At 42.0% G+C, this 22,166-nt stretch overlaps 2 protein-coding genes across 4 annotated transcripts in view; both read left to right on the top strand.

Moving 5' to 3' along the window:
• Positions 1-22,166, top strand: part of LOC123507484 (carbonic anhydrase-related protein 10-like) — a 229,984-nt gene that overhangs the window by 74,737 nt on the left and 133,081 nt on the right. For 2 of the 3 annotated variants that reach the window (XR_006675661.1, XM_045260393.1), the window contains exon 1: positions 20,808-21,274. The exons of the other annotated variant lie outside the window; for it this stretch is intronic. Coding sequence is in view for 1 of the 2 variants with exons in the window: in XM_045260393.1 (XP_045116328.1) it covers positions 21,220-21,274 (55 nt within the window). In the remaining variant the exon portion in view is untranslated. Of the gene's footprint in view, positions 1-20,807; positions 21,275-22,166 lie in introns of those variants that run through there. 3 annotated transcript variants of the gene reach the window in all.
• LOC123507384 (uncharacterized histidine-rich protein DDB_G0274557-like) lies at positions 12,717-17,545 on the top strand. Its single transcript, XM_045260194.1, has 3 exons — positions 12,717-12,762; positions 16,562-16,744; positions 16,845-17,545. The coding sequence occupies exons 1-3, from the start codon at positions 12,717-12,719 to the stop codon at positions 17,543-17,545; spliced, it is 930 nt and encodes a 309-aa protein (XP_045116129.1).

Genomic DNA, 22,166 nt, shown 5'->3' with positions numbered 1-22,166 from the left:
AAAGTATCACTCACACTTTAAATACAGAGTTGTCAAAAGTCTCTAATTGGATCAAGAGCAATAAACTAACCTTAAATATCAATAAAACTAATTTCATGGTTTCCAATCCACTTATGTCTCGGCCAACACACACATCAGTTACAATTGATAATATTACACTAAATGAAGTTTCAGATTTTAGGTTTCTAGGAGTCATCATCGATAGAAAATTGAAATGGAAAGAACACTTTGACATGATGAAATCCAAGATATCTTTATTAACAGGAATAGTTTTCAGAATAAGAGATTACTTGAATGTTAACTGTTTACGTCAAATTTATTTAACATTAGTATATCCTCACCTATTATATTGTTGTGCCGTGTGGGAGGGGCGAATGGAACGTATATAAACAACATTTTATTACTCAAAAGAAACTTTTGCGTGTCATTACTTACAAACAACGCTACGAACACACACACAATGTATTTAGAGATCTAAGATTGTTAAAGCTTCCAGACATTTTACATCTACAGACACATTTATTTGTACATAAATCTTTACATTCATTTCCCATCGAATGTGGCTTTACTTCAATGCCTAGTAATGTTACGCGGAGAACACGAGACCTACTGCTTCCGCTGTGCAGGACATCGCATGCCAAGCAGAGTGTCCTGTCAAGAGGAGCTAAAGCCTGGAACGATCTACCTCAAGACTTAAAATCCGATGGAAATATACTATCATTTAAATGCAAATTAATAAAAGAAATATTCGCCTCGTATGACAATGTATAGATGTATAGTATTTCACAAATACTACATACTCTGAGTATAAGGTTTTATAACAGATAACACTATTTATTAGGTCCTATTTTTGTACGTTATTTCATTTGTGTATGTGTATACTTTTTGTAACAGCTAATATTATTTAATTTTGCTATATGTTTGTATATGAGAAGTCCCTTGCTATGATGTTCACCGTATAATAATCTACAGGCCCTAAGAAAGCTTCGGCTTAACGGGCCTGGCTTCAAACACACTATGTTAACTGCCCTTTATGTACATGACTATAGACCCAAATAAATGTATCAGTATCAGTATCAGTATCTCTCTCTCTCTCTCTCTCTCTCTCTCTCTCTCTCTCTCTCTCTCTCTCTCTCTCTCTCTCTCTCTCTCTCTCTCTCTCTCTCTCTCTCTCTCTCTCTCACACACACACACACACACACACACACACACACACACACACACACACACACACACACACACACACACACACACACACACACACACACACACACACACAACCCCTCGTCTCCGTGGCAGAAAGCATTGAATACATGAACACACGTCAATACACAGCAGAACACAGTCGGCAGCAATAGATCTAAGTATATTTTCAGCCAGGCGAACAAAGCATCCATACGGTATAGGTTTCTTGACAATGAGGGGCAGCTATGTGGGATTTCCCGGGTCATTCATTACCAGATCCACACACAAACCTTCCTCATAGCGTGTAATTATCAGGCATATATTTTTTTCCCCTTTTGGTTCTGGTAACACAGGTAACATTAGTCCCTTATTAAGTTATGCAGGGTTTGTGTTATTGTGTGAGTGGGTACGTGTGTGTGTGTGTGAGTACGTTTGTCTGTATGCGTGTGAGTGTGAGTGTCATTTTGTTTGCCTTGTTCTCATCCTCTCTTTCTCTTTCTCTTTTCTTTTCTTTCTCCTCTTCTTTCATTTTTTTGACATGATTCTTGTCTTCCTCGAATGGTCTTGTTCTGAAAAATAACTTAATGAGCGTATTTTCTTATCTGCCTCCAGCTCAGTGCCAGAAAACATCGCTCACTTCCCATAAAACTTCGATCTTTTCATTGCTCTACATTCGCGAGCTTTTCAGTTATCCAAGAAATGAGTAGGGAAAGAATAAAAAAAATGCCTATAGGATGCTACACGAAAAATATTGAAAAAGTTAGAATGAAAAAGCTACACATTTACAGGTAAAGGTTAAACAGCAACGATCGTCAGAGTTTTTCGCTCACGGAATCAAGTTATCGTTTATCTTTTTCGCGATGCATAAAAATGAAAGACAGATAAAAGCTTCCAACAAAACACGGGGAAAAAAAGAAAGGTTCATGGCTTTTGATATCCTACCATTCAGGATAGTAGTAGTAGTAGTAGTAGTAGTAGTGGTAGTAGTAGTAGTAGTAGTAGTAGTAGTAGTAGTAGTACTCGTAGTAGCAACATCATCAGTAGTAACAATAGAAATATACGTTTAGCAATAACATTACTACTACTACTACTACTACTACTACTACTACTACTACTACTACTACTACTACTACTACTACCTACTACTACTGCTGCTGCTGCACTACTGCTGCCACTACTGCTACTACTGCTACTACTGCTACTACCACTGCTACTACTACTACCACCACTACTACTACTACTACTACTACTACCACCACCACCACCACCACCACCAATAAAACCAAATGCCAAAGAAAACGGAGAGAACAGAAAACGACAGAGCGAAGAGAGGACTAGGAATGGAGACGAAGAGGAGGAGGAGGAGGAGGAGGAGGAGGAGGAGGAGGAGGAGGAGGAGGAGGAGGAGGAGGAGGAGAGCTTTTGGTAGGCACATTAAGGCAGCGGTAACGGGTCTGCGGTGTCCAAAGACCAATATGTTAGTGATTTAATTGTGGTCTGAAGAGGGGTAGGGGGGGGTTGTCTGTAAGTGGTGGGGGGGCGTCTGGGGGTCTCTTATTTGGCGGGTTTGGGAAAGGGAGAGAGGTCTTCACAAATATATGACTGGAGGACCATCATGCCAGACCGTCCTCCTTTTCCTCCTCCTCTTCCTCCTCCTCCTTCTATTCCTACTACAATTCCCATTCCATCTCCTCCTCTTCTTCCTCTTCTTCCTCTTCCTCCTTCTCCTCTTCCTCCTCTTACTCTGGTTCTCTCTCCACGTCTTTGCCAGATGCTCCTTATGTTCCTTCTCCTCCTCCTCCTCCTCCTCCTCCTCCTCCTCCTCCTCCTCCTCCTCCTCCTCCTCCTCCTCCTCTTTCGTCTTCTTTCTGCTTCATCTTCTGTTTCACGTCTTTATTTCTCTTTCCATCGTCAAAATTTCTGGTTTTATCTTTCCTTCTCTATCTTTATTTTTTCCTCCTCTCTCTCTCTCTCTCTCTCTCTCTCTCTCTCTCTCTCTCTCTCTCTCTCTCTCTCTCTCTCTCTCCTCCTTCTCTTCTTGACTTCATCACCATCCTGTCTTGTTCTTTCTTTCTTTTTTGTTCCTCAATGTATCTTTTCCATTTTCTCCTTTATATTTTTCACCTTGTCTTTTCTCATTTTGCTCCCTCTTCTTTCGTTCCTTCTCTGCTTCCTCTTTCGCTTATATTTCTTTCCCCTCCTTCACTTCCATCTTAATTGTTTTGCTTCATGGCTGTCCATCTCTATTTATAAAAGTACTCTCTCTCTCTCTCTCTCTCTCTCTCTCTCTCTCTCTCTCTCTCTCTCTCTCTCTCTCTCTCTCTCTCTCTCTCTCTCTGTCTGTCTGTCTGTCTGTCTTTCTCTCTGTCTGTCTTTCTCTCTGTCTGTCTTTCTCTCTGTCTCTCTTTCTCTCTCTCTCTCTCTCTCTCTCTCTCTCTCTCTCTCTCTCTCTCTCTCTCTCTCTCTCTCTCTCTCTCTCTCTCTCTCTCTCTCTCTCTCTCTCTCTCTCTCTCTCTCTGGTAGCCTCCCGGATCCATTTTCTCTGTAACTATTAAGGGATATCTCTTGTATTGTTAATTGGAGCGTGAGTGATGATTAACGTGACAAAATACAAAGGTTTCATAATATTTCGGCGTATTCTTCAGTTGTTCATTTTATTGTTTTATTGTTTATCGTGTTCTCTTGAAGCTTGTTTCTTTCGTGTCACTCAGTTTTCTGTGAGTTGTTCTCGTTTTCTTCAGTCTCCCGTTTTCTTTTAGTGTTTCCATCCAACGTGTGTATATATTTTATTTTATGTGTTTTATTTCTGCTCTCCTTCCTCCCTCTTTCTCTTTCTGACATTTCCACCTCTCTCTTTTTCTCCACCTCTCCTCCTTCTCTCTAGACTTCACTATCTCTCTATATTTCTCACTTTTTTTTTATCTGTTATTTCACGTTTTTCCCGTCTCTTTCTTTCTTTTTCGCCTTTGCCTCGCCTTCCTAGAACATTCTGCTGCCTCTTGCACCTGCCTCAGCCTTGCCTGCCTGCCAATGCCTGACTGAAACCTTTTCGAAGCGCTGTGCAGTCCCTCTTCCTGCTGCCATCTCACCTTCGCCTTGCTGTGACTTCTTAATGTTGAGTTTTTTTTATAATTGAATTTTTATATTTCAGTTTTTGATGCATTGAAGCTTTTTTTTACATATTGTTTTTCTATTTTTTTATATGGGATTATTTTTTTAATTTTCTTTTATATAAATATATTTTTTCTAGTTTTATTTTTTTTAACTCCTTTACCTTGTGATTTGTGTACGATCAGACCCTTTTATTGACATTAGGAAGGGTCTATGGAGGTCAGAAGGTTAGTGGTTCATTTTTCACTATTTTAATCCCCCACATAAGTTTCTGAAGGTATATGGAATCACCAAATGGTACTCAAAGGGTTATGGTACTCAAAGGGTTAAGAATTGGTCGCTGTCTTTAGTTTACTAGGGTTATTTTGCCTCATTTTATCCTATTTTCCTCTCTTTATTGCTAGTTTTATCTCTTACTTTATCAACATATCTAGCTTTCTTCTTTTCCTCCTCTTTTGTTTCCTTCTTCCTCCTTTTAATTTCAATAGTAAAATCAGACAGTTGCTCATTGTTCCTCTCTTTTCCTGTGTACTCTTCTCCCTCAATCTTCTCTTTCTCCTTCTCTCTTTCTTCCTCTCTCATTTACTCCTCGTCTCCCTTGCCATCACTTCATTAATTGTTCAATCACACACACACACACACACACACACACACACACACACACACACACACACACACACACACACACACACACACACACACACACACACACACACACAGGTAAACAACTAATCATTATCTTCCCTACACCCACCACCACCAGCACCACCACCAGTACCACCACCACCACCACCAGTACTACCACCACCACCACCAGTACTACCAGCAGCAGCGCCTTCCACACAGCAAGCCTCTAACACACAAGGACGCATGTTGCAAGGCGGCTTCAGGCTAACTCAGTGTTCGGGAGGGCGCGGTGTAACGAGATTAAGGGCGTGAGCCAGGGCGCCTTGCCACTCGTTAACTAATTAGCTCATTCTGCCTAATCTGGTGTTGACATTAGTGATAGCAGTAGCGAGGAGAGTCTTTGATGGCATTCCCACGGTGTTGACTTGCTCTGATGAAACGATTCGCCGACACAGAGAGAGAGAGAGAGAGAGAGAGAGAGAGAGAGAGAGAGAGAGAGAGACGTAATTCTCTTTGACGTAACGCTATCGGACATAATACGCTATTTGTGGCCTCTCTCTCTCTCTCTCTCTCTCTCTCTCTCTCTCTCTCTCTCTCTCTCTCTCTCTCTCTCTGTATGTATGTATTAAAGAGCGTGTCTTCTCAATGTAAAACTTTCATGTATGCAACAAAACGTCATGCAAACATCGCGTGTTATTGTCATGCATTGGATCCTCGAGTTTTACGACGCTGTCACCTCCTCCTCCTCCTCCTCCTCCTCCTCCTCCTCTTCCTATTATTCCCCATTCCTCCGTGTTATTGTGTATATGTGTTTTTTTTAAGCCTTCAGAGAGAGAGAGAGAGAGAGAGAGAGAGAGAGAGAGAGAGAGAGAGAACGCCTATACAAACAAAGGAAATTGAGAGTAAGTTTGAAAGAAGGAAAAAAAAAATAGGGAATGAAAAAGAGAAATAGAGAGGAAATGGGCAAGAAAATTGAGACAGAGAGAGAGAGAGAGAGAGAGAGAGAGAGAGAGAGAGAGAGAGAGAGAGAGAGAGAGAGAGAGAGAGAGAGAGACTAAGTACATAGATAATTTTCCAGCAAAGTCAAAGAGAATATGGAATCGAACTTCACTTGGCGTCAGAAGGAAAGACAAATAATCAGAGGAATTGTAACATCACAGACACACAGACAGACAGACACACAGACACACGGACACACGGACACACGGACTTTGAGAGCATCAGAGAGAGAGAGAGAGAGAGAGAGAGAGAGGACTTGCTCAATACATCTCTAGGAATAAAAAAAAACACGAGTGATTTACTGATTTATAACACACACACACACACACACACACACACACACACACACACACACACACACACACACACACACACACACACACACACACATCCTGCCTCTTCTTTTGATGTTAGAAGTTGTACAAAGGAGAAAAAAAAATCCAGACTTGCATATGAATGAATGTTTGATTAGCATTATTTGTAAAAGAGGGAAAAGTAAAGCACAAATGATGGAAAGTTCATTCAAAAGTGTACCTACAGAGAGAGAGAGAGAGAGAGAGAGAGAGAGAGAGAGAGAGAGAGAGAGAGAGAGAGAGAGAGTCAACCTAAACTATAAGAAAAATAAGAAATAAATCTCACACAAAAAAAAACTAACAAGAGTAAAAAAAAAGAGAGTTTGTCCTTAAAAATCCCTTAAAATAAAAAAAATAGGGAAAAGAAAACGAGGATTTATAGAGAGAAAGAAAACGGAGAGTAGGTGACGCATTGTATGGCGACTGAATACGTTAACTTATGATAATCTCCTTTTTCCTTGACATGCTGTTGTTCCTCCTCCTCCTCCTCCTCCTCCTCCTCCTCCTCCTCCTCCTCCTCCTCCTCCTCCTCCTCCCATGCTGCTTTACGTGACTTGACTTTGTATATACAGCTCTCTCTCTCTCTCTCTCTCTCTCTCTCTCTCTCTCTCTCTCTCTCTCTCTCTCTCTCTCTCTCTCTCTCTCTCTCTCTCTCTCTCTCCACCTTTCAACTTTTTAACTTTTCTTCTTTGCTTGTTTTCCTCCTATGTCTTTTCCTTTTGCCTATTTTCTCTCTGTTTTATCATATTTTTTTGTTATTTTGTCTTGTTCTTTTCTTCTCTTTTGTTAACGTGGGTCATAGTTTTTTCTTCCTTTATTTGCTTTAATTAATTTCTATTTTATTTGTTTTTCAATCTTTTCATATTTTTTCTTTTTCATATTGTCTCCTTTTGTTTGAGGTTTTTATTTTCTTTTTTGTTTTTTTCTTTCTCGTTCGATTAATTTGCTAACTTTTTTTCCTTGCTTTCTTTGTCTCTCTTTTATTGTCTCTTTCTCTTTCGTCATTACTCATTACCTTTGCTCTTTCTTCGTCATTCTTTCCTCCACGTTTCATTATTAATCTTTTATTTTGCTCTTTTATTCTTCCTGCAATTATGTTTCTCTGTTTATCTATCCATCTTTATTCAATTATCTGCTATCAACTTACCTACTTTTAATCCGTATCTATTTACCTACCTAACTATCTACATATCTATCTAACCGCCTATCTACCTACCTATTCACCTGTACATCTACCTATCTATTTATCCATCTATCTGTCCACCAATCTATCTCATCTATATATGGAATAATAATCATCTAAGCATTTCCAAAAGCTGCGTAATTACTTTTCGTTGCGTAAATAAGATCGTGATATTTTCAAGGTGCTTCCTGATACCCGAGCACGGAAGCCTTTGAAGGGTGTCTGGGAAGGGATCGGCGGTGCGGCGTGGGCAGGGCAGAGCTTGTCTTGTCTTCTTGTACACTGAGCCGATGACGAAGGATGTTACATAGAGAGACTTGCTAAGGTGTAAGAAATAGGAGAGGATAAAGATAAGAGAGGGAAAAAAGTGAAACAAGAGTAAAAAGGAAGGAGGTACGAGGGGGATAGAGTAAGTTTGAAATAGAGTAAAGAATTTTGGGCTTGGATTTGAGGGAAGGGGAGAATGAAGCTGAGACATGAAGATACTTAGAACACTAGAACGAAAACATTATAGCACAAGCAGAAAGTTCACACACACACACACACACACACACACACACACACACACACACACACACACACACACACACACACACAGGGAGCATTGTGAAGTGAAGTGTGTGTTTTCAAAGCTTAGTTATCAATGTTTAGACGATGAGGAGGAGGAGAAGAAAGAAGGGAAGGAAGAAGAAGAGGAGGAGAAGGAAGAAAATAGATGAAGGTTGATCGTGTAAGCTAATTTTGTTGTTGATTTTATTTGTGTTAGTTCTTAACCCCTTCAGTACTGGGACGCATTTTTACCATGAGTTTTGTGTGTGATGAGACGGTTTTATTGACATTAGGAAGGGTCTATGAAGGTCAGAAGATTAATGTCCAAAGTCTTCACTGTTTTAATCCCCACATTAGTTTCTGAAGGTGTATAAAATCGCAAAATAGTAACTAGAATGAATAAGAAAATGTGCTGAAGGGGTTAGTCTTGGGGCCGTTTAATTGTTTTGGACTAGTAGAAAGAAAAAAAGTTACGTATTTTTTTGGCCAGGCTACAGAAATACGTTTTTGAGGCAATAATACAAAATAAAATATCACTAAAGTAAAAAAATATTGTGAGAAGGATTTACTAGTTTTGAGAAGGTAAAAAGGATTATAAGAAGGATTTACTAGTTTCGAGAGGTTAAAAAATGATTATGAGAAGGATTTACTAGTTTCGAAACAGTAAAAAATTATAATAAGAAGGATTTACTAGTTTCGAGACGGTTAAAAATGATAAAAAGAAAGATTTACTAGTTTTGAGACGGTAAAAAATGATTATGAGAAGGATTTACTAGTCTTGAAAGGGTATAAGCTCCGTATTCACACAGCACTAAGACCTTGATTACCGAGTCCAGTCCATTCATCCGCCATTCTGTTTGTGAGCCAATGCATTCTCATCACTTCTTAAAATCTAACTTTGTCGAGCTTGAACGCCGCCCTTCCCTGTTTGTTCAGCCCGAGGGTGTTTATATTCCTAATACGGCTTTCATATTTATGTAGGAGTGTATGCGTGTCTGTCTGTCTAACTGTGCTTCGTTTAGTTTAGACTTTAGATTATCTCTCTCTCTCTCTCTCTCTGTGTGTGTGTGTGTGTGTGTGTGTGTGTGCGTGTGCGTGTGCGTGTCTGCGTCGCTCTGCTGCAATCTGGGGTGTGTGGGTCGTTGCGCGGTCACGTTGGAACAAACTTTAGGTGTAATTTGTTTGGGTGTTCTGTCCGTGTCGAGGTGTCACTGGTGATGTATGGGAGATGGCTGGCGTGTCCGCTGCGAGACGTGCTTGTCGAGGCGAACACCACGTTTTTATTTTATTTTTTTCATATTTATGGTACACGTTCTCTCAAAATATTCGTGTCTTATCCGGTACTTTCAGTGGAAGATAGCAGAATGTGTTTATGTTTCCTCTTATCTACTTAAAAATGGAGTTTAGTGGAGGTTATTGATATCTTTAAGAGTTTTTAATGATTCCAGCGATAGTATAATGAAAATTCTATACTTTTTAACTCTCTATATTGGAAGCTAGTAGCGTTTTCAAGAATGATTTAGTGATTCAATTGATAGTTTAACAAGATTTCTACGTTTTTAAGCGTCTAGTGTGGAAGTTAATGGTGCTTTTAAGAGTGTTCTTATGGTAGTGGTGACTTTACACTTTCAACTGGCTAAAGTGGAAAGTATAAATATGAAATTGCACTTCAAAACCGTAGATCTTTCAACTGGCTAAAGTGGAAAGATCTACGGTTTTGAAGTGCAATTTCATATTTCTACTGATAGTTTAACGAGGATTCTAAGCCTTTACTAGTGTCGAGTGAAATTTACTTATGTTTTTAAGTGTTTCCTTGCTTTTATTGGTTTATTCGGCAGCTTCTTTGCTTTAAACTGGCTGTAGTGGAAATTCTTGGTGTTTTTGCAAGTGTTTGATGATTCTAGTGAGAGTTTAGCAATGGTTTAGTATATTGTTTCATTGTTGATGCATAATTCTTGTTTAATAATCACTAAAGGGAAATTATTCTTGAAGATCGAATAACGTCAAGTAAACAGTGTGAAAATAGAAGCGTAATCCTGGGTTTCATCAACCGCCGGCAGAATAAACATAAATATGAGAAATTTTGAAGAGTATTGAGACACGTCCATAATACCTTCATAACATTGACCATTACGAAAAGCAACGTTCACGAGTGTAGTGTATCGCTCATTTCCCGCCCATTACCGCCCGTTGCGACGACTCTCTGCCCCCAGCCCGCCCACTTTCCGCCCATTCACAGGCTAACATTCACATAAGCTGTAAAATCCTCAGTATTACGTGGCATTTTCTGTAAATTATATTAGTTTATCTTGATTGCTTTGCGCTGCTAAATTCTATAAAACTTCAATACTCCATTTTTTTCCTTCCCTGTCAATGCAATGGCGGCAAAGAGCTTATTATGAATAGACGTGTAAAAATAACGATGGGTTTAAAACTCGATATGATGGAAAAGAGGAAAGAAAGAGGGGAATTAAGAAATATGGCCGCCAGAAAGAGAGAGAGAGAGAGAGAGAGAGAGAGAGAGAGAGAGAGAGAGAGAGAGAGAGAGAGAGAATTCTATATAACCTAAAAATTTGTAGATAATAAGAAAACTATCTTTCTTAATGTCATGTGTGTGTGTGTGTGTGTGTGTGTGTGTGTGTGTGTGTGTGTGTGTGTGTGTGTGTGTACAGCTCACTACTCTCTGATGTTCCCGACACGTCCCTCACTACTCCCACACAATGAACACATCCACGCTGGAGACTCAGATAAACTACAATAGCTGAGGGTCACGCTAACCCCGCCTTACCACAGTACTTGTTAGAGAGAGAGAGAGAGAGAGAGAGAGAGAGAGAGAGTTTTCCATCTTATACAAGCTCTATTGAAAGGTGTTGAAACTTCTATAGATAGTTCGCCGGGAATTCTAAACATTTAACCCCTTCAGTACCGTGACACGTCTTCACATTCTGGTTACGATTTGGGGATTTTATTCAGCTTCAGAAACTCATGTGGGGATTAAAATAGTGAAGACTCTGGCCATAATTCTTCTGACCTCCATAATTCCTTCGTAATGTAAAGAAAACGGTCTAATCATACCCAAAATTGATTATAGAAACACGTCCTAGAAATGAGAGTGTTAACAGGGTCTCGTTGAAGGTAGGAGGTTTGAGGAAGTTTTTGATAATTCTAGTGATAATTTACGAAGGATTTTACACTTCTGACATGCTCTCCTGGATGTTGTTAGAGTTTGCAAGGCTTTTTTTTTTTCACTCTAACCATTGTTTTGCAGGAATTCCACAGCATGAGTGAGGGAAAAACTAACGGGAAACTGGCTCTCTCTCTCTCTCTCTCTCTCTCTCTCTCTCTCTCTCTCTCTCTCTCTCTCTCTCTCTCTCTCTCTCTCTCTCTCTCTCTGACCTTTAAAAATTTAGCTCATGAGAGTCCGTAGCTTTTTAGAATACGGGTTTTAATGCGAGGGAGGAAAGCGAGGCAGTGTGCATTCATTTCACTCTCTCACTGGGGGTCACGTTAAAAATAGCCTTACTTTGACATGCAGACTCACAGCGGCCTATATTCCGCTGTCAACACAGGTAACGAGCAATGAGACACACCTGCGTGCAATACCTGCCGCACACGTGACCTAGGAGAGCACACGGACGCGGCAGTCTGGGTGACGTTAGCGAAAACTTGTTCCCCAGCCGATGACAAGGTTTGATAGAGTGTCAGACGCGCGTGTCATTACAGCTGGCGGGGAATTCATGCGGGAGGGACTTCGATCACCGCATCCCAGTGACGAGAGGCGGAGAGGGAGGCGGGATAAACACTTGGCTCCCCGGCACCATTGTAATGAGGGAACAATAGGGACGAGGCTGTGTGGAAGATCTCTAGCGCCAGATGCAGATGTTGCTTGCCATTCATTTTGTATCTCACTGTTGCCTGTTTCCTGCCTGTTGTGTGTATGACTCTCTCTCTCTCTCTCTCTCTCTCTCTCTCTCTCTCTCTCTCTCTCTCTCTCTCTCTCTCTCTCTCTCTCTCTCTCTCTCTCTCTCTCTCTCTTATTCAGTACATCACACTATCTTATCAGCCTGTCATGTCTTCTTCTTTTCTTTCCATCACAGCAACTCGTGTACCTCCTCCTCCTCTTCCTCCTCTTCCTCCTCCTCCTCCTCCTCCTCTTCCTCCTCCTCCTCCTCCTTCTCTTTCTCTTCTTCCTCCTCCTCCTTTTCCTCCACGAAGCCATTGGAAGCAAAAGAATCAGACAGCAGCAGAAGAAAACGAGACACACGCCACACTACTAAAAACTAAAACATTACAGAGATTCGTGCCAGGAGTAACAATAAAACTCTTGCTCTTTCTCTGCCCTCGCGCCCTCAATCTGTGTGTGGTGAGCTCGGCCGCCTCTGCCGTCCCCCTTTTTGGAAGTGTAAAGAGGGAGGACTTAAATGCTCAGGGTCTTGTTTAATTTTGTATGCTATCGTGTTTATCTCTCATGTGTTAGCGGGACTGATAATGAAAGCCAAATTCTTAGTGATAAGGATACGATAAGAAATTGTCGGTTTAATCTCAATACTCAGACGCATTTTCACATTTATTTTTGTGTATGATTAGACTATTTTATTTACATTAGGAAGTGTATATAGAGGTCAGAAGACTAATGGTCAAAGTCTTCAAAATTTCAACACTCCAAATCAGTTTCTGAAGCTGAATAAAATCGCCAAATATTAACCAGAATGAATATGGGAACGTGGCATGGTGCTGAGGGGATGTTTGATGAAGGTAAAGGAATTGGTTCTCAAGTAAAGCGTGTATAAAGGGAATAGAGTCGGTAGTCTGCTTGTTAGTGGTGGTTCATTAGGAAGCTTTTAAGGAAGACTGGATATATTTGTGGATAGGAATGATGGGTGGAAATAGACAGTCTGGTTTTATAAAGAGCCTGCTATGTATACAATTAATGGTTTCTTGAATCTTTTGTACCATTGCCACAGTGTACTATTTCCTATCCCTTGTAGACTATTAGACATTCACAATATAAACTATCTTCTCTAATTTTGATCCTATTGAAGCTTTCACTCCTTCAGTACGGAGACGCATTTTTACCTTGAGATTTGTGTACGATTAGACCATTTTGTAGACATTAGGAAGGGTCTATGGAGGTCAGAAGATTGATGGCCAGATTATTATTATTATTATTGTTATTATTATTATTATTATTATTATTATTATTATTATTATTATTATTATTATTATTAGTAGTAGTAGTAGTAGTAGTAGTAGTGGTAGTAGTAATTCTTGTTTTTGTTACCTCTTCTTCCTCCTCCTGCTCTTCCGCCTCCTCTTCCTCCTCCTCCTCTTCCTCCTCCTCCTCTTCCTCCTTCTCCTCTTTCTCCTCTTTCTCCTCTTCCTCGTCCTCCTCTTTCTCCTCCTCTTTCTCCTCCTCCTCCTCCTCCTCCTCCTCCTCCTCCTCCTCCTCCTCCTCCTCCTTCTCCTCCTCCTTCAGCTATTATTACTACTACTACTACTACTACTACTACTACTACTACTACTACTACTACTACTACTACTACCACCACCGGAAGTAATAGTAATCTTTTTATTGCACTGCGCTGGACTGGTCGGTGGGCAAAGAGCTTTAAGGAAAAAATACATATAAAATACCCACAATTTCAGCTTTAAAGACTGCAAGAGAGAGAGAGAGAGAGAGAGAGAGAGAGAGAGAGAGAGAGAAAATCCAGAATAGTTACCGCAGGGCTGACTGACTCATTTGGGATAAATAGAACGATGATTTCACTTTACGAGATTCTGTAACGTTCCTGGGCAAGGCGGCGCTCGTGTCTGTGAGGCAGTAAAGCACAGGTCCACCTTCTCGATCCGCCTGCCCACGAACCCTGCCTGCTCTCCCGTCCCTTGCCGCTACCTGGCCCTGGCTCTGTCTTCCCTGGCTGCCTTTACTTTTTCTACTCTTTCTACTCCTTCAAGTGTCTCTGATTTGTGTACTTATCATTCCTCTCCTTACCTCTCCTTGTTTAGAGTTTTGTTGCTCATAGTGTCTCTAATATTTCACTACTACATCTGTTACTACTAATATTACTTCTACTACTCCTGATAATGATAATACTACTTCTTCTTCTACTACTACTGCTGCTGCTGCTACTGCTATTGCTATTATTATTATTACTACTACTACTACTACTACTACTACTACTACTACTACTACTACTACTACTACTACTACTACTACTACTACTACTACTACTACTACTACTGCTACAACTGATGCTGCTGCTGCTACTACTATTATTACTGCTAATGTTGGAGCTTATTTCTCCGTCTCTCTCTCTCTCTCTCTCTCTCTCTCTCTCTCTCTCTCTCTCTCTCTCTCTCTCTCTCTCTCTCTCTCTCTCTCTCTCTAGTTTTTATTCTATTTCTCACTGTTCTTTATTATTTGTTTTTTTAATGTTACTTTTTTCTCTTTCTCTGTCTCATCTCGCTCGCTTTATTTATTCCTGTATTTTTTATTCTTGTGTTTCTGTCTTCTTTTGTTAGTGTCTTTTTTTTTTCTTTCTTTTTGTCTTCTGTGTTTCATTTCCTCTGTTCTCTTCGGTTTTCTTTGTATGTTTTTTTCTTTGCTTTCCCTATTTTTTCTCACTATTCCTGCTTTGTTCCTGCTTCTTCTTAGCTGTTGTGTTCTTTTCTTTCTTTTTCCTATATTGCTTCTTTCTTATTTCTTCTTTCTTCTTCCTCTTCTTGTTTGGTTCCCTGTTCTTGCTACTTTTTCCATATTCTCTTTCCTCCTCTCGTTCTTGTCCAGTTTCCCTTCCTCCCTTTTCGTGTCAAATTTCCTCTTCTTTCCACGTTTCCCTTTCCTTTCTGTACTTCTCTCCAGATTCCTACTTGCTTCTCTTCCTCCTTCTCCTCTCCTTTGCCTCCCTTCCTTTCTCCTGTCTCTTCCTTCCCTGTTACTACATTTTCTCTTCTTTTTCTCACTCTCCCTTTACTTTGCACATCTTTCACCGCCTCCTCCTCCTCCTCCTCCTCCTCCTCCTCCTCCTCCTCCTCCTCCTCCTCCTCCTCCTCCTCCTCTTCCTCTTACTCTTCCCCTTCCTCCTTGCACCTTTCCACTAACTGCTTCCATCTCTTACCTTCCTTACTTCTCCTCCTGCCTCCTCTCTTTTCCTTCAGTGTCTCTTCTCTCCTTTCCTCCATTCCTCCATCCCCTCCCATCCCCTCCCTCCCTCCAGTCACTTGTTTGTCTGTGTAGTGTTGTTAATGGGGGAAGAGAGACAACTGTAAAGAGAGAGAGAGAGAGAGAGAGAGAGAGAGAGAGAGAGAGAGAGAGAGAGAGAGAGAGAACTTAGATTACTAAAAGATAAATGAACCTGACTTTATCTAATCTTACTTTACCTAACCTAACCTAACCCACAATAAAAAAAAAAAACCACACTTTGATCTAATTACAAAAGAAAAATAGACATAACTAAATGAAAATAAACACTAGATACAATAGATAAAAATCCATTACCTTACCAGATCAAAATATAATAGAGAGGGAGAAAATAGTAGAAAAATAAGCTATACACCAGAGCCCAGTTGACATTTAGTAGCGTGGCGGATCAAAAAGGGCAGGATTGCAATAATAGATGCACTGATGAGTCGCGGGTTAATTTGAGTCTTAATACAAGGAGCCACAAAGAGTTATTAAACCGGGCGCTCTCGTCACAAGGGCAGCCTGTAATGACCCGCCAGGCCGTAAACTATATGATGTGTTGTTTCCATGAGAGAGAGAGAGAGAGAGAGAGAGAGAGAGAGAGAGAGAGAGAGAGAGAGAGAGAGAGAGAGAGAGAGAAGAGGTTGGGTACGGGGAGAGATAAATTGATATTACTGAAACAAAGACTAACAGACAGACAGACAGACAGACTAAATGATGAACAGACAAAGACCAACAAGCAGAGAAACAAAAAGAAAACATGTATAAAAAGATACACACACACACACACACACACACACACACACACACACACACACACACACACACACACACACACACACACATCTTTGATAAACAAAATAATTCTTGAAGGAACAACGAAACCCTTCTTACAACAGAGAGAGAGAGAGAGAGAGAGAGAGAGAGAGAGAGAGAGAGAGAGAGAGAGAGAGAAGGAACACACACATCTTTGGCAAACAAAATCGTCCTTAAGCCCTTCCTGAGAGAGAGAGAGAGAGAGAGAGAGAGAGAGAGAGAGAGAGAGAGAGAGAGAGAGAGAGATTTACAGTTCCCATTTTCTAGGGTCTCCAAAGATGTGACTTGCGCATAAACACAGTTAGTAAGCAGCCAAAGAGGCGCCGGCGAGGAGCGTGGCGCCAAAGAGAGAGAGAGAGAGAGAGAGAGAGAGAGAGAGAGAGAGAGAGAGAGAGAGAGAGAGAGAGAGATGCGAATCAGACTCTGCACTTTGCATTCATAACCTAAATAGTCTCTGAGAGTTTATCCTAACCAGCTTAATCAAATCAACCCACACAACCCACACCAGAGAAGCCAGCCAGCCACACCCACACTAACCACAACCCGACAAACCAGCCAGCCACACCACACAACCCACACCTGAGAAGCCAGCCAGCAACACCCACATAACCCACACCCCACAACCTACACTCCATAAGCCACACCTCTCAAGCCACACCTGGAAGCCACACCAGAGAATCCATACCACCAAGCCATACCCAACAAGCCACACCGCACAGCCCGGGAACTGGCAACACAGTGGGCCTTTTTTTTCCATATTTTTCCGCCCTTGGTCAGCTGTCCTTCCTGCATAAAAAATCACCCTGTAAGCCACACCTCACAAACCACACCCAACAAGCCACGCCACACAAGCCACACCACAAGCCACACCCCAAAAGCCACATCCAGAAGCCACACCCGACAAGATACACCACACAAGCCACACCACACAAGCCACACCACACAAGCCACACCTCACAAACCACACCCAACAAGCTTCACCCAACAAGCCACACCCAACAAGCCACACCACACAAGCCACACCCACAAATCACACCTAACAAGCCACACCACACAAGCCACACCCCACAAACCACACCCAACAAGCCACACCACACAAGCAACACCACACAAGCCACACCACACAAGCCACACCCCACAAACCACACCCAACAAGCCACACCACACAAGCCACACCACAAGCCACACCACACACCACACCCCACAAACCACACCCAACAAGCCACACCACACAAGCCACACCACACAAGCCACACCATACAAGCCACACCACAAGCCACACCCCAAAAGCCACACCACAAACCACACCCAACAAGCCACACCACACAAGCCACACCGAAGCCATGCCTGGAAGCCACACCACATAACCCATGCCCACAAGCCACTCCCACAAGCCACACGACAAACCACACCCCGAGAAGCGATACACCACAAACGATACCTCAAGCCAGCCCTTTAAGCCACCAGAGCCTACACAAAGCCAGACTCACACCAGCAGGTCAAAAGGTTCTAGAGTCCAGACAGTCTTCACTCCCTTAGTCTTTATAACAAGGGAAGGAAAGCAGAGGTGGACGGACCTCTCCACTAATCTCTTCCGCAAACAACGCAAAGGACAATTAGTGAAAGTTTCCGTAATCTTTGCCACGGTAATTGTTGAGACACGTGGCTGGTCTTACGGCGCCCTCAGTGTTACCCTCTGGTGCTACAATAACGTAACTTCCTGCTATCTTAATTGTTTACTCTTATAGGCGTCTTTTTGATGTACTGAAAGGTAAAGGATATGTCTGATGTAAAGGATGCGTCTTTCTGATGTACTCAAAGGATATGTCTCTGATGTAAAGGATATCTTATTGATGTACTGAAGGGTAAAGGATATGTTTCTCTGATGTAAAGGATGCGTCTTTCTGATGTACTCAAAGGATATGTCTCTCTGATGTAAAGGATGTCTTTTTGATGTACTGAAAGGTAAAGGATATGTCTCTGATGTAAAGGATGTCTTTTTGATGTAGTACTAAAAGGTAAAGGATATGACGGTAATTCAGCCACTTCTAAGGTCCATAGCTGCGTATTTCTTAAGAGAATGGAACAAAACTTTTCATCTGAGAAATTATAAGTAGGAGAGATAAACTAACATTGAAAGGGTTACAATCTGACTTCAAATAGAGAAATTAGGAAAAGATGTAGTATGGTTAGATTACACGTTCTTGAAACACTCTTAGTTAACCCCTTCAGTACCATGACACGTTTTCACATTTATTCTGCTTACTATTTGGCGATTTTATACAGTTTCAGAAATTTATGTGGGAATTCAGATAAAGAAGATTCTGCCTATTAATCTTCTAACCTCTATAGATCCATCCTAATGTCAATAAAAACGTCTAATCACATCCAAAACTCAGGTTAAAAATACCTTCCAGTACTAAAGAGGTTAAGTTAGAGGCCACAAAGATAAGTCAGATTCTCGTGGATAGTTTCCCGGAACTTTTGTTACATCCTTACGTGAATCACACAAAACTCCCTTGGAAACTTATAGTGCCTTCCCCTAAAACCTCTTCCAAGTACTGAAGCTGTGCGATAACATTGTGGAATACAGACCGTGGTAATATAAAGTTTATTATCAGTTCTGAACACTTACATTTGACCATTTATAGATTCTTAAGATATCAGAGGACTTGACATGCAGGTGACAGTGTTAAGGAATCTAGCAACAAACATATACTTGTCATATCAGAGGAGCCTTTTTTATTTATACCATGTGGACTTTTCACAGGAATTTATGGGCTAAAGAGATACTTTTTAGGGTATCTCCTATCTCAAAGCCCACCCGCTAGGAAACCGTTGCCCCGAGTGAGGAAGCCGAACCTACACTCGGACCGTGCGCTTGGAGACCCCTTGGACCCCAAAGCACGCATGGATCCACTGTACCACGGCGGCCTTGATACTGTTTAGAGTTACTATACAGACTCTGGTAACTAGTACAATCTTAGTATTCGTCTTTCTATAGAGGGTGAGTCAAGTACACTAGCATTATCACTCGAAAAAAAAATAGAATAAGGGAAGTTACGAGAAGCCACTTGGCCTAACATTTTAGATTGTTCTGTGGTTAATACATCAGAGGATTCAAGATTGCTAAAGGCGTTGTTCTGGTAACTAATATAATCTTGGCTCATTGCTATAGGATCTGAATATTGATAGATTTTTTCGGTCTATCAGAGGTGCTAAGATTAATTGCTAAATATGATGTTGACTAGAGGAGGTAAAATTGATCACTACCACTAAACACAACAGAAATAAGTGCAGTGTGTTACTAAACGTTTAAACTTTTCCTCATTGTATTTCTTGTGACAGTGAGCAACACATTTCTTAACGAAGTATTCCACGCGGCACTTAATTTGTCACTTTTCACCGCAGCATTTTCTTTCAGGCGTAAAACGTTTTCCCTTTGAACTCTGAAACGTTTCCTTTAACTCCGCTCCCTTAAGACGTTTTCTCAGACGCACCCTCGCCCTTTGACCAAAACTCCCAAACTTTTTCCCGAACGTGCCAGTGAAGGTGATCTGAAGGAAATGTTCTCCTACAGGACTTCACGCACCTTCCTTCCTCCCTCCCTCCTTAATCCTCCTTGGAAGGGCGTCCTCACCTGTACCTAGTATGAGTAAAGTCTATCGGAGTTTATTCTTTTGAGTAAATCGTCGCTTGAAGTGAAGGAAATGGTCTCCTACAGGACTTCACGCACCTTCCTTCCTCCTTCCCTCCTTAATACTCCTTAGAAAGGCGTCCTCACCTGTACCTAGTATGAGAAAAAGTTGATCAAAGTTTATTCTTTTAAATAAATCGTCGTTTGAAGTCATCGGAGTCTCATTTCGACAGGTCATAAAAGCGCCAGTGGAAGTTATTGCAGTTTTCAAGAGTGTTTTCATGATTCTAGTGAAAGTTATTGGCGTTTTAAGAGTGTTTTAATGATTCTAGTGTAGGTTACTGATGTTTTCGTGATTATAATGATAGTTTAGGAGACAGTAGTGGAAGTTATTGGAGTGTTTTAGTGACTGTACTGATAGACTAACAAAGTGAGTGAGAATAACTCCTTAGAACACAACTAATTATGTCAATGGACTTTGAAAATAATTCTTATGAGGGAAAATCATTTGTAATGGCGATCATTAAAGGTTTCCAGGATGTTATCATCCCTGTGGTGATGACTCAGCGTCACAGATAGCGAGACGCCCACGGGAACTCGACTAATCTCTCTCTGCGGCCTTTGAAAGTGGTCCTGATGAGACAACAAAGCAACGAGTAGGCCACGAGTAGCAAGCATCAGGCATCATTTTTTTTATTCTCTGTTCCACGTAATTCTTCCCAATGATGATCATGGTCGCTTCAGTTGTCCTCTCGCTTTGCCGCACAGCATCTGAGGCAGACTTTGATGTTTGTCTTCTGGTTGGTGAGAGCGAAGTGTTTACATCGTGCCAACCCAGCGGGAAATAATGATGTGTTATGTGTGTGTCTTCACGTGTGTGGCCGTGTCTTGTGTGCACCGTGCCCGCTGCACATCCCGCCGAGTCCGGGAGATGGGGAGTGACTCACGCAAAACTCTGATCAAAGAGGATGTCACGAAAGCGGCAGCGACACCGTGACTCACACCCACACGCCGGGATTCGAACTTTGCCGCAGGAGCCGCAGCCGCTCCCATCACCTCTCATCCGTCCCACGCACTCCCACACATCCCAGGCTCTCTGGGACGCGCACGGTATGGTGGAAAATATCTTGACATAAGCAATTGTGAGTAGATTCGGCGCAGGTGTCGGGTCACCCCGCCTGCCTGACGCTCGGCTCGGCCCGCGTGAAGAGCAGAGAAGCGAGGCCAGTCAGTCTGTCTTCGGACGGTGTATGGGTAGGACGTGTAGCCTCTCGCTCCTCCAGTCAAGCGTCATGCCTCCCGCCGCGGCCACGGGAGTAGGGAAAAGTGGTCATGCAGCCCTCACGTGCCCCTGGCCTTAGGTACCCGTAGCGGGAAAGCCTTAGATACCTATCCACGTTTACATGGGCTGGATTCTTAGCGTGGAACATTTCTTAGATTTTTAGACACAGCGGTGGTGGAAGGCGCCTCTCAAGGGGAGATCTAACCCGCCGCGAGTGACAGTAGGGTGTTGTGCCGTGCGTCGTGCCTCGTGCCTTCCCTTCCCTTGCCCCCTGACCCTTGTCCCCCCACCGCCATGCAGGGAGTAAGGGAGCTCCTGCTGGCCCTGCTGCTGCTGCTCCTCCTCCGTGGTGAGTACTCAAACCAACAACCAACCTCCCATTTTCTTTACTCCTTAACATTCGAAGTGCAGTTTTTGTCACATTCATTTCAGTGTTACCGCAGCACATTTCAAGGCGGCTTTTCCGTGATATTACTGCGGTGTTTCCTAAGAGGATTTGTGTTTGAGTCTGGTGCAGTTTATTTACATCGGTCGTCGTTCTTATGTTGATTCAGCGACTGTAAAGTGATAAGTTTAAGTGGTCGTAAAGGGAGTGGGCAATATGTGTGTGTGTGTGTGTGTGTGTGTGTGTGTGTGTGTGTGTGTGTGATTGTAAGTGACTCTTATCATGGCCCTCTTCTGTGAACAGTGAGATGGCTTTATTGTATCTTAAGAGCCTGGCTGTCTGGCTACCTGTCTGTTATTCTGTGTGTCTGTGTCTGTTAATCTTTGTTTAAGTGTCTGTTTATCTGTTTTAACCTCTCTCTCTCTCTCTCTCTCTCTCTCTCTCTCTCTCTCTCTCTCTCTCTCTCTCTCTCTCTCTAGTCCAGGCTCTCTTTATGGAATATGTTTACGCTCAGGCTCAGTAAGTTAGTGCGGGTGCCTCGTGTTCTCGATATCCCAGAAAGGTTCGCTGTGAAATGCCTCCCGTTGTGTTGATCGCTTTGGGGATTTTACGTCGCCTTTTTATCGTCAAGAGTCTGTCGCCGCGGACCGTAGCGAGGCAAACTTGATTTCAGGTTATGATGCTTTTTAGAGTTAGGAGAGCCTGTCCGCCTGAAGGGAGAGAGAGAGAGAGAGAGAGAGAGAGAGAGAGAGAGAGAGAGAGAGAGAGAGATGAAAAAGACTAGTAATATTGAAAGATAAAAAATATCAAACAAAGCGAGACAGAGAGAGAGAGAGAGAGAGAGAGAGAGAGAGAG

This window comes from Portunus trituberculatus, chromosome 22 (assembly GCF_017591435.1).
Source record: "Portunus trituberculatus isolate SZX2019 chromosome 22, ASM1759143v1, whole genome shotgun sequence".
Lineage (NCBI taxonomy): Eukaryota > Metazoa > Arthropoda > Malacostraca > Decapoda > Portunidae > Portunus > Portunus trituberculatus.
The sequence above is the reverse complement of the archived record's forward strand: the minus strand, read 5'-3'. Positions and strand labels throughout refer to the sequence as shown.

Bases quoted from the DNA above. Each gene is read 5' to 3' on its own strand.
- LOC123507384 (XM_045260194.1), top strand. From the start codon at position 12,717: ATGAATATGGGAACGTGGCATGGTGCTGAGGGGATGTTTGATGAAG. The intron at 12,763-16,561 runs GTAAAGGAATTG...CCGACAAACCAG, and splicing joins TGAGGGGATGTTTGATGAAG to CCAGCCACACCACACAACCC. The intron at 16,745-16,844 runs GTGGGCCTTTTT...ACACCCAACAAG, and splicing joins GCCCGGGAACTGGCAACACA to CCACGCCACACAAGCCACAC.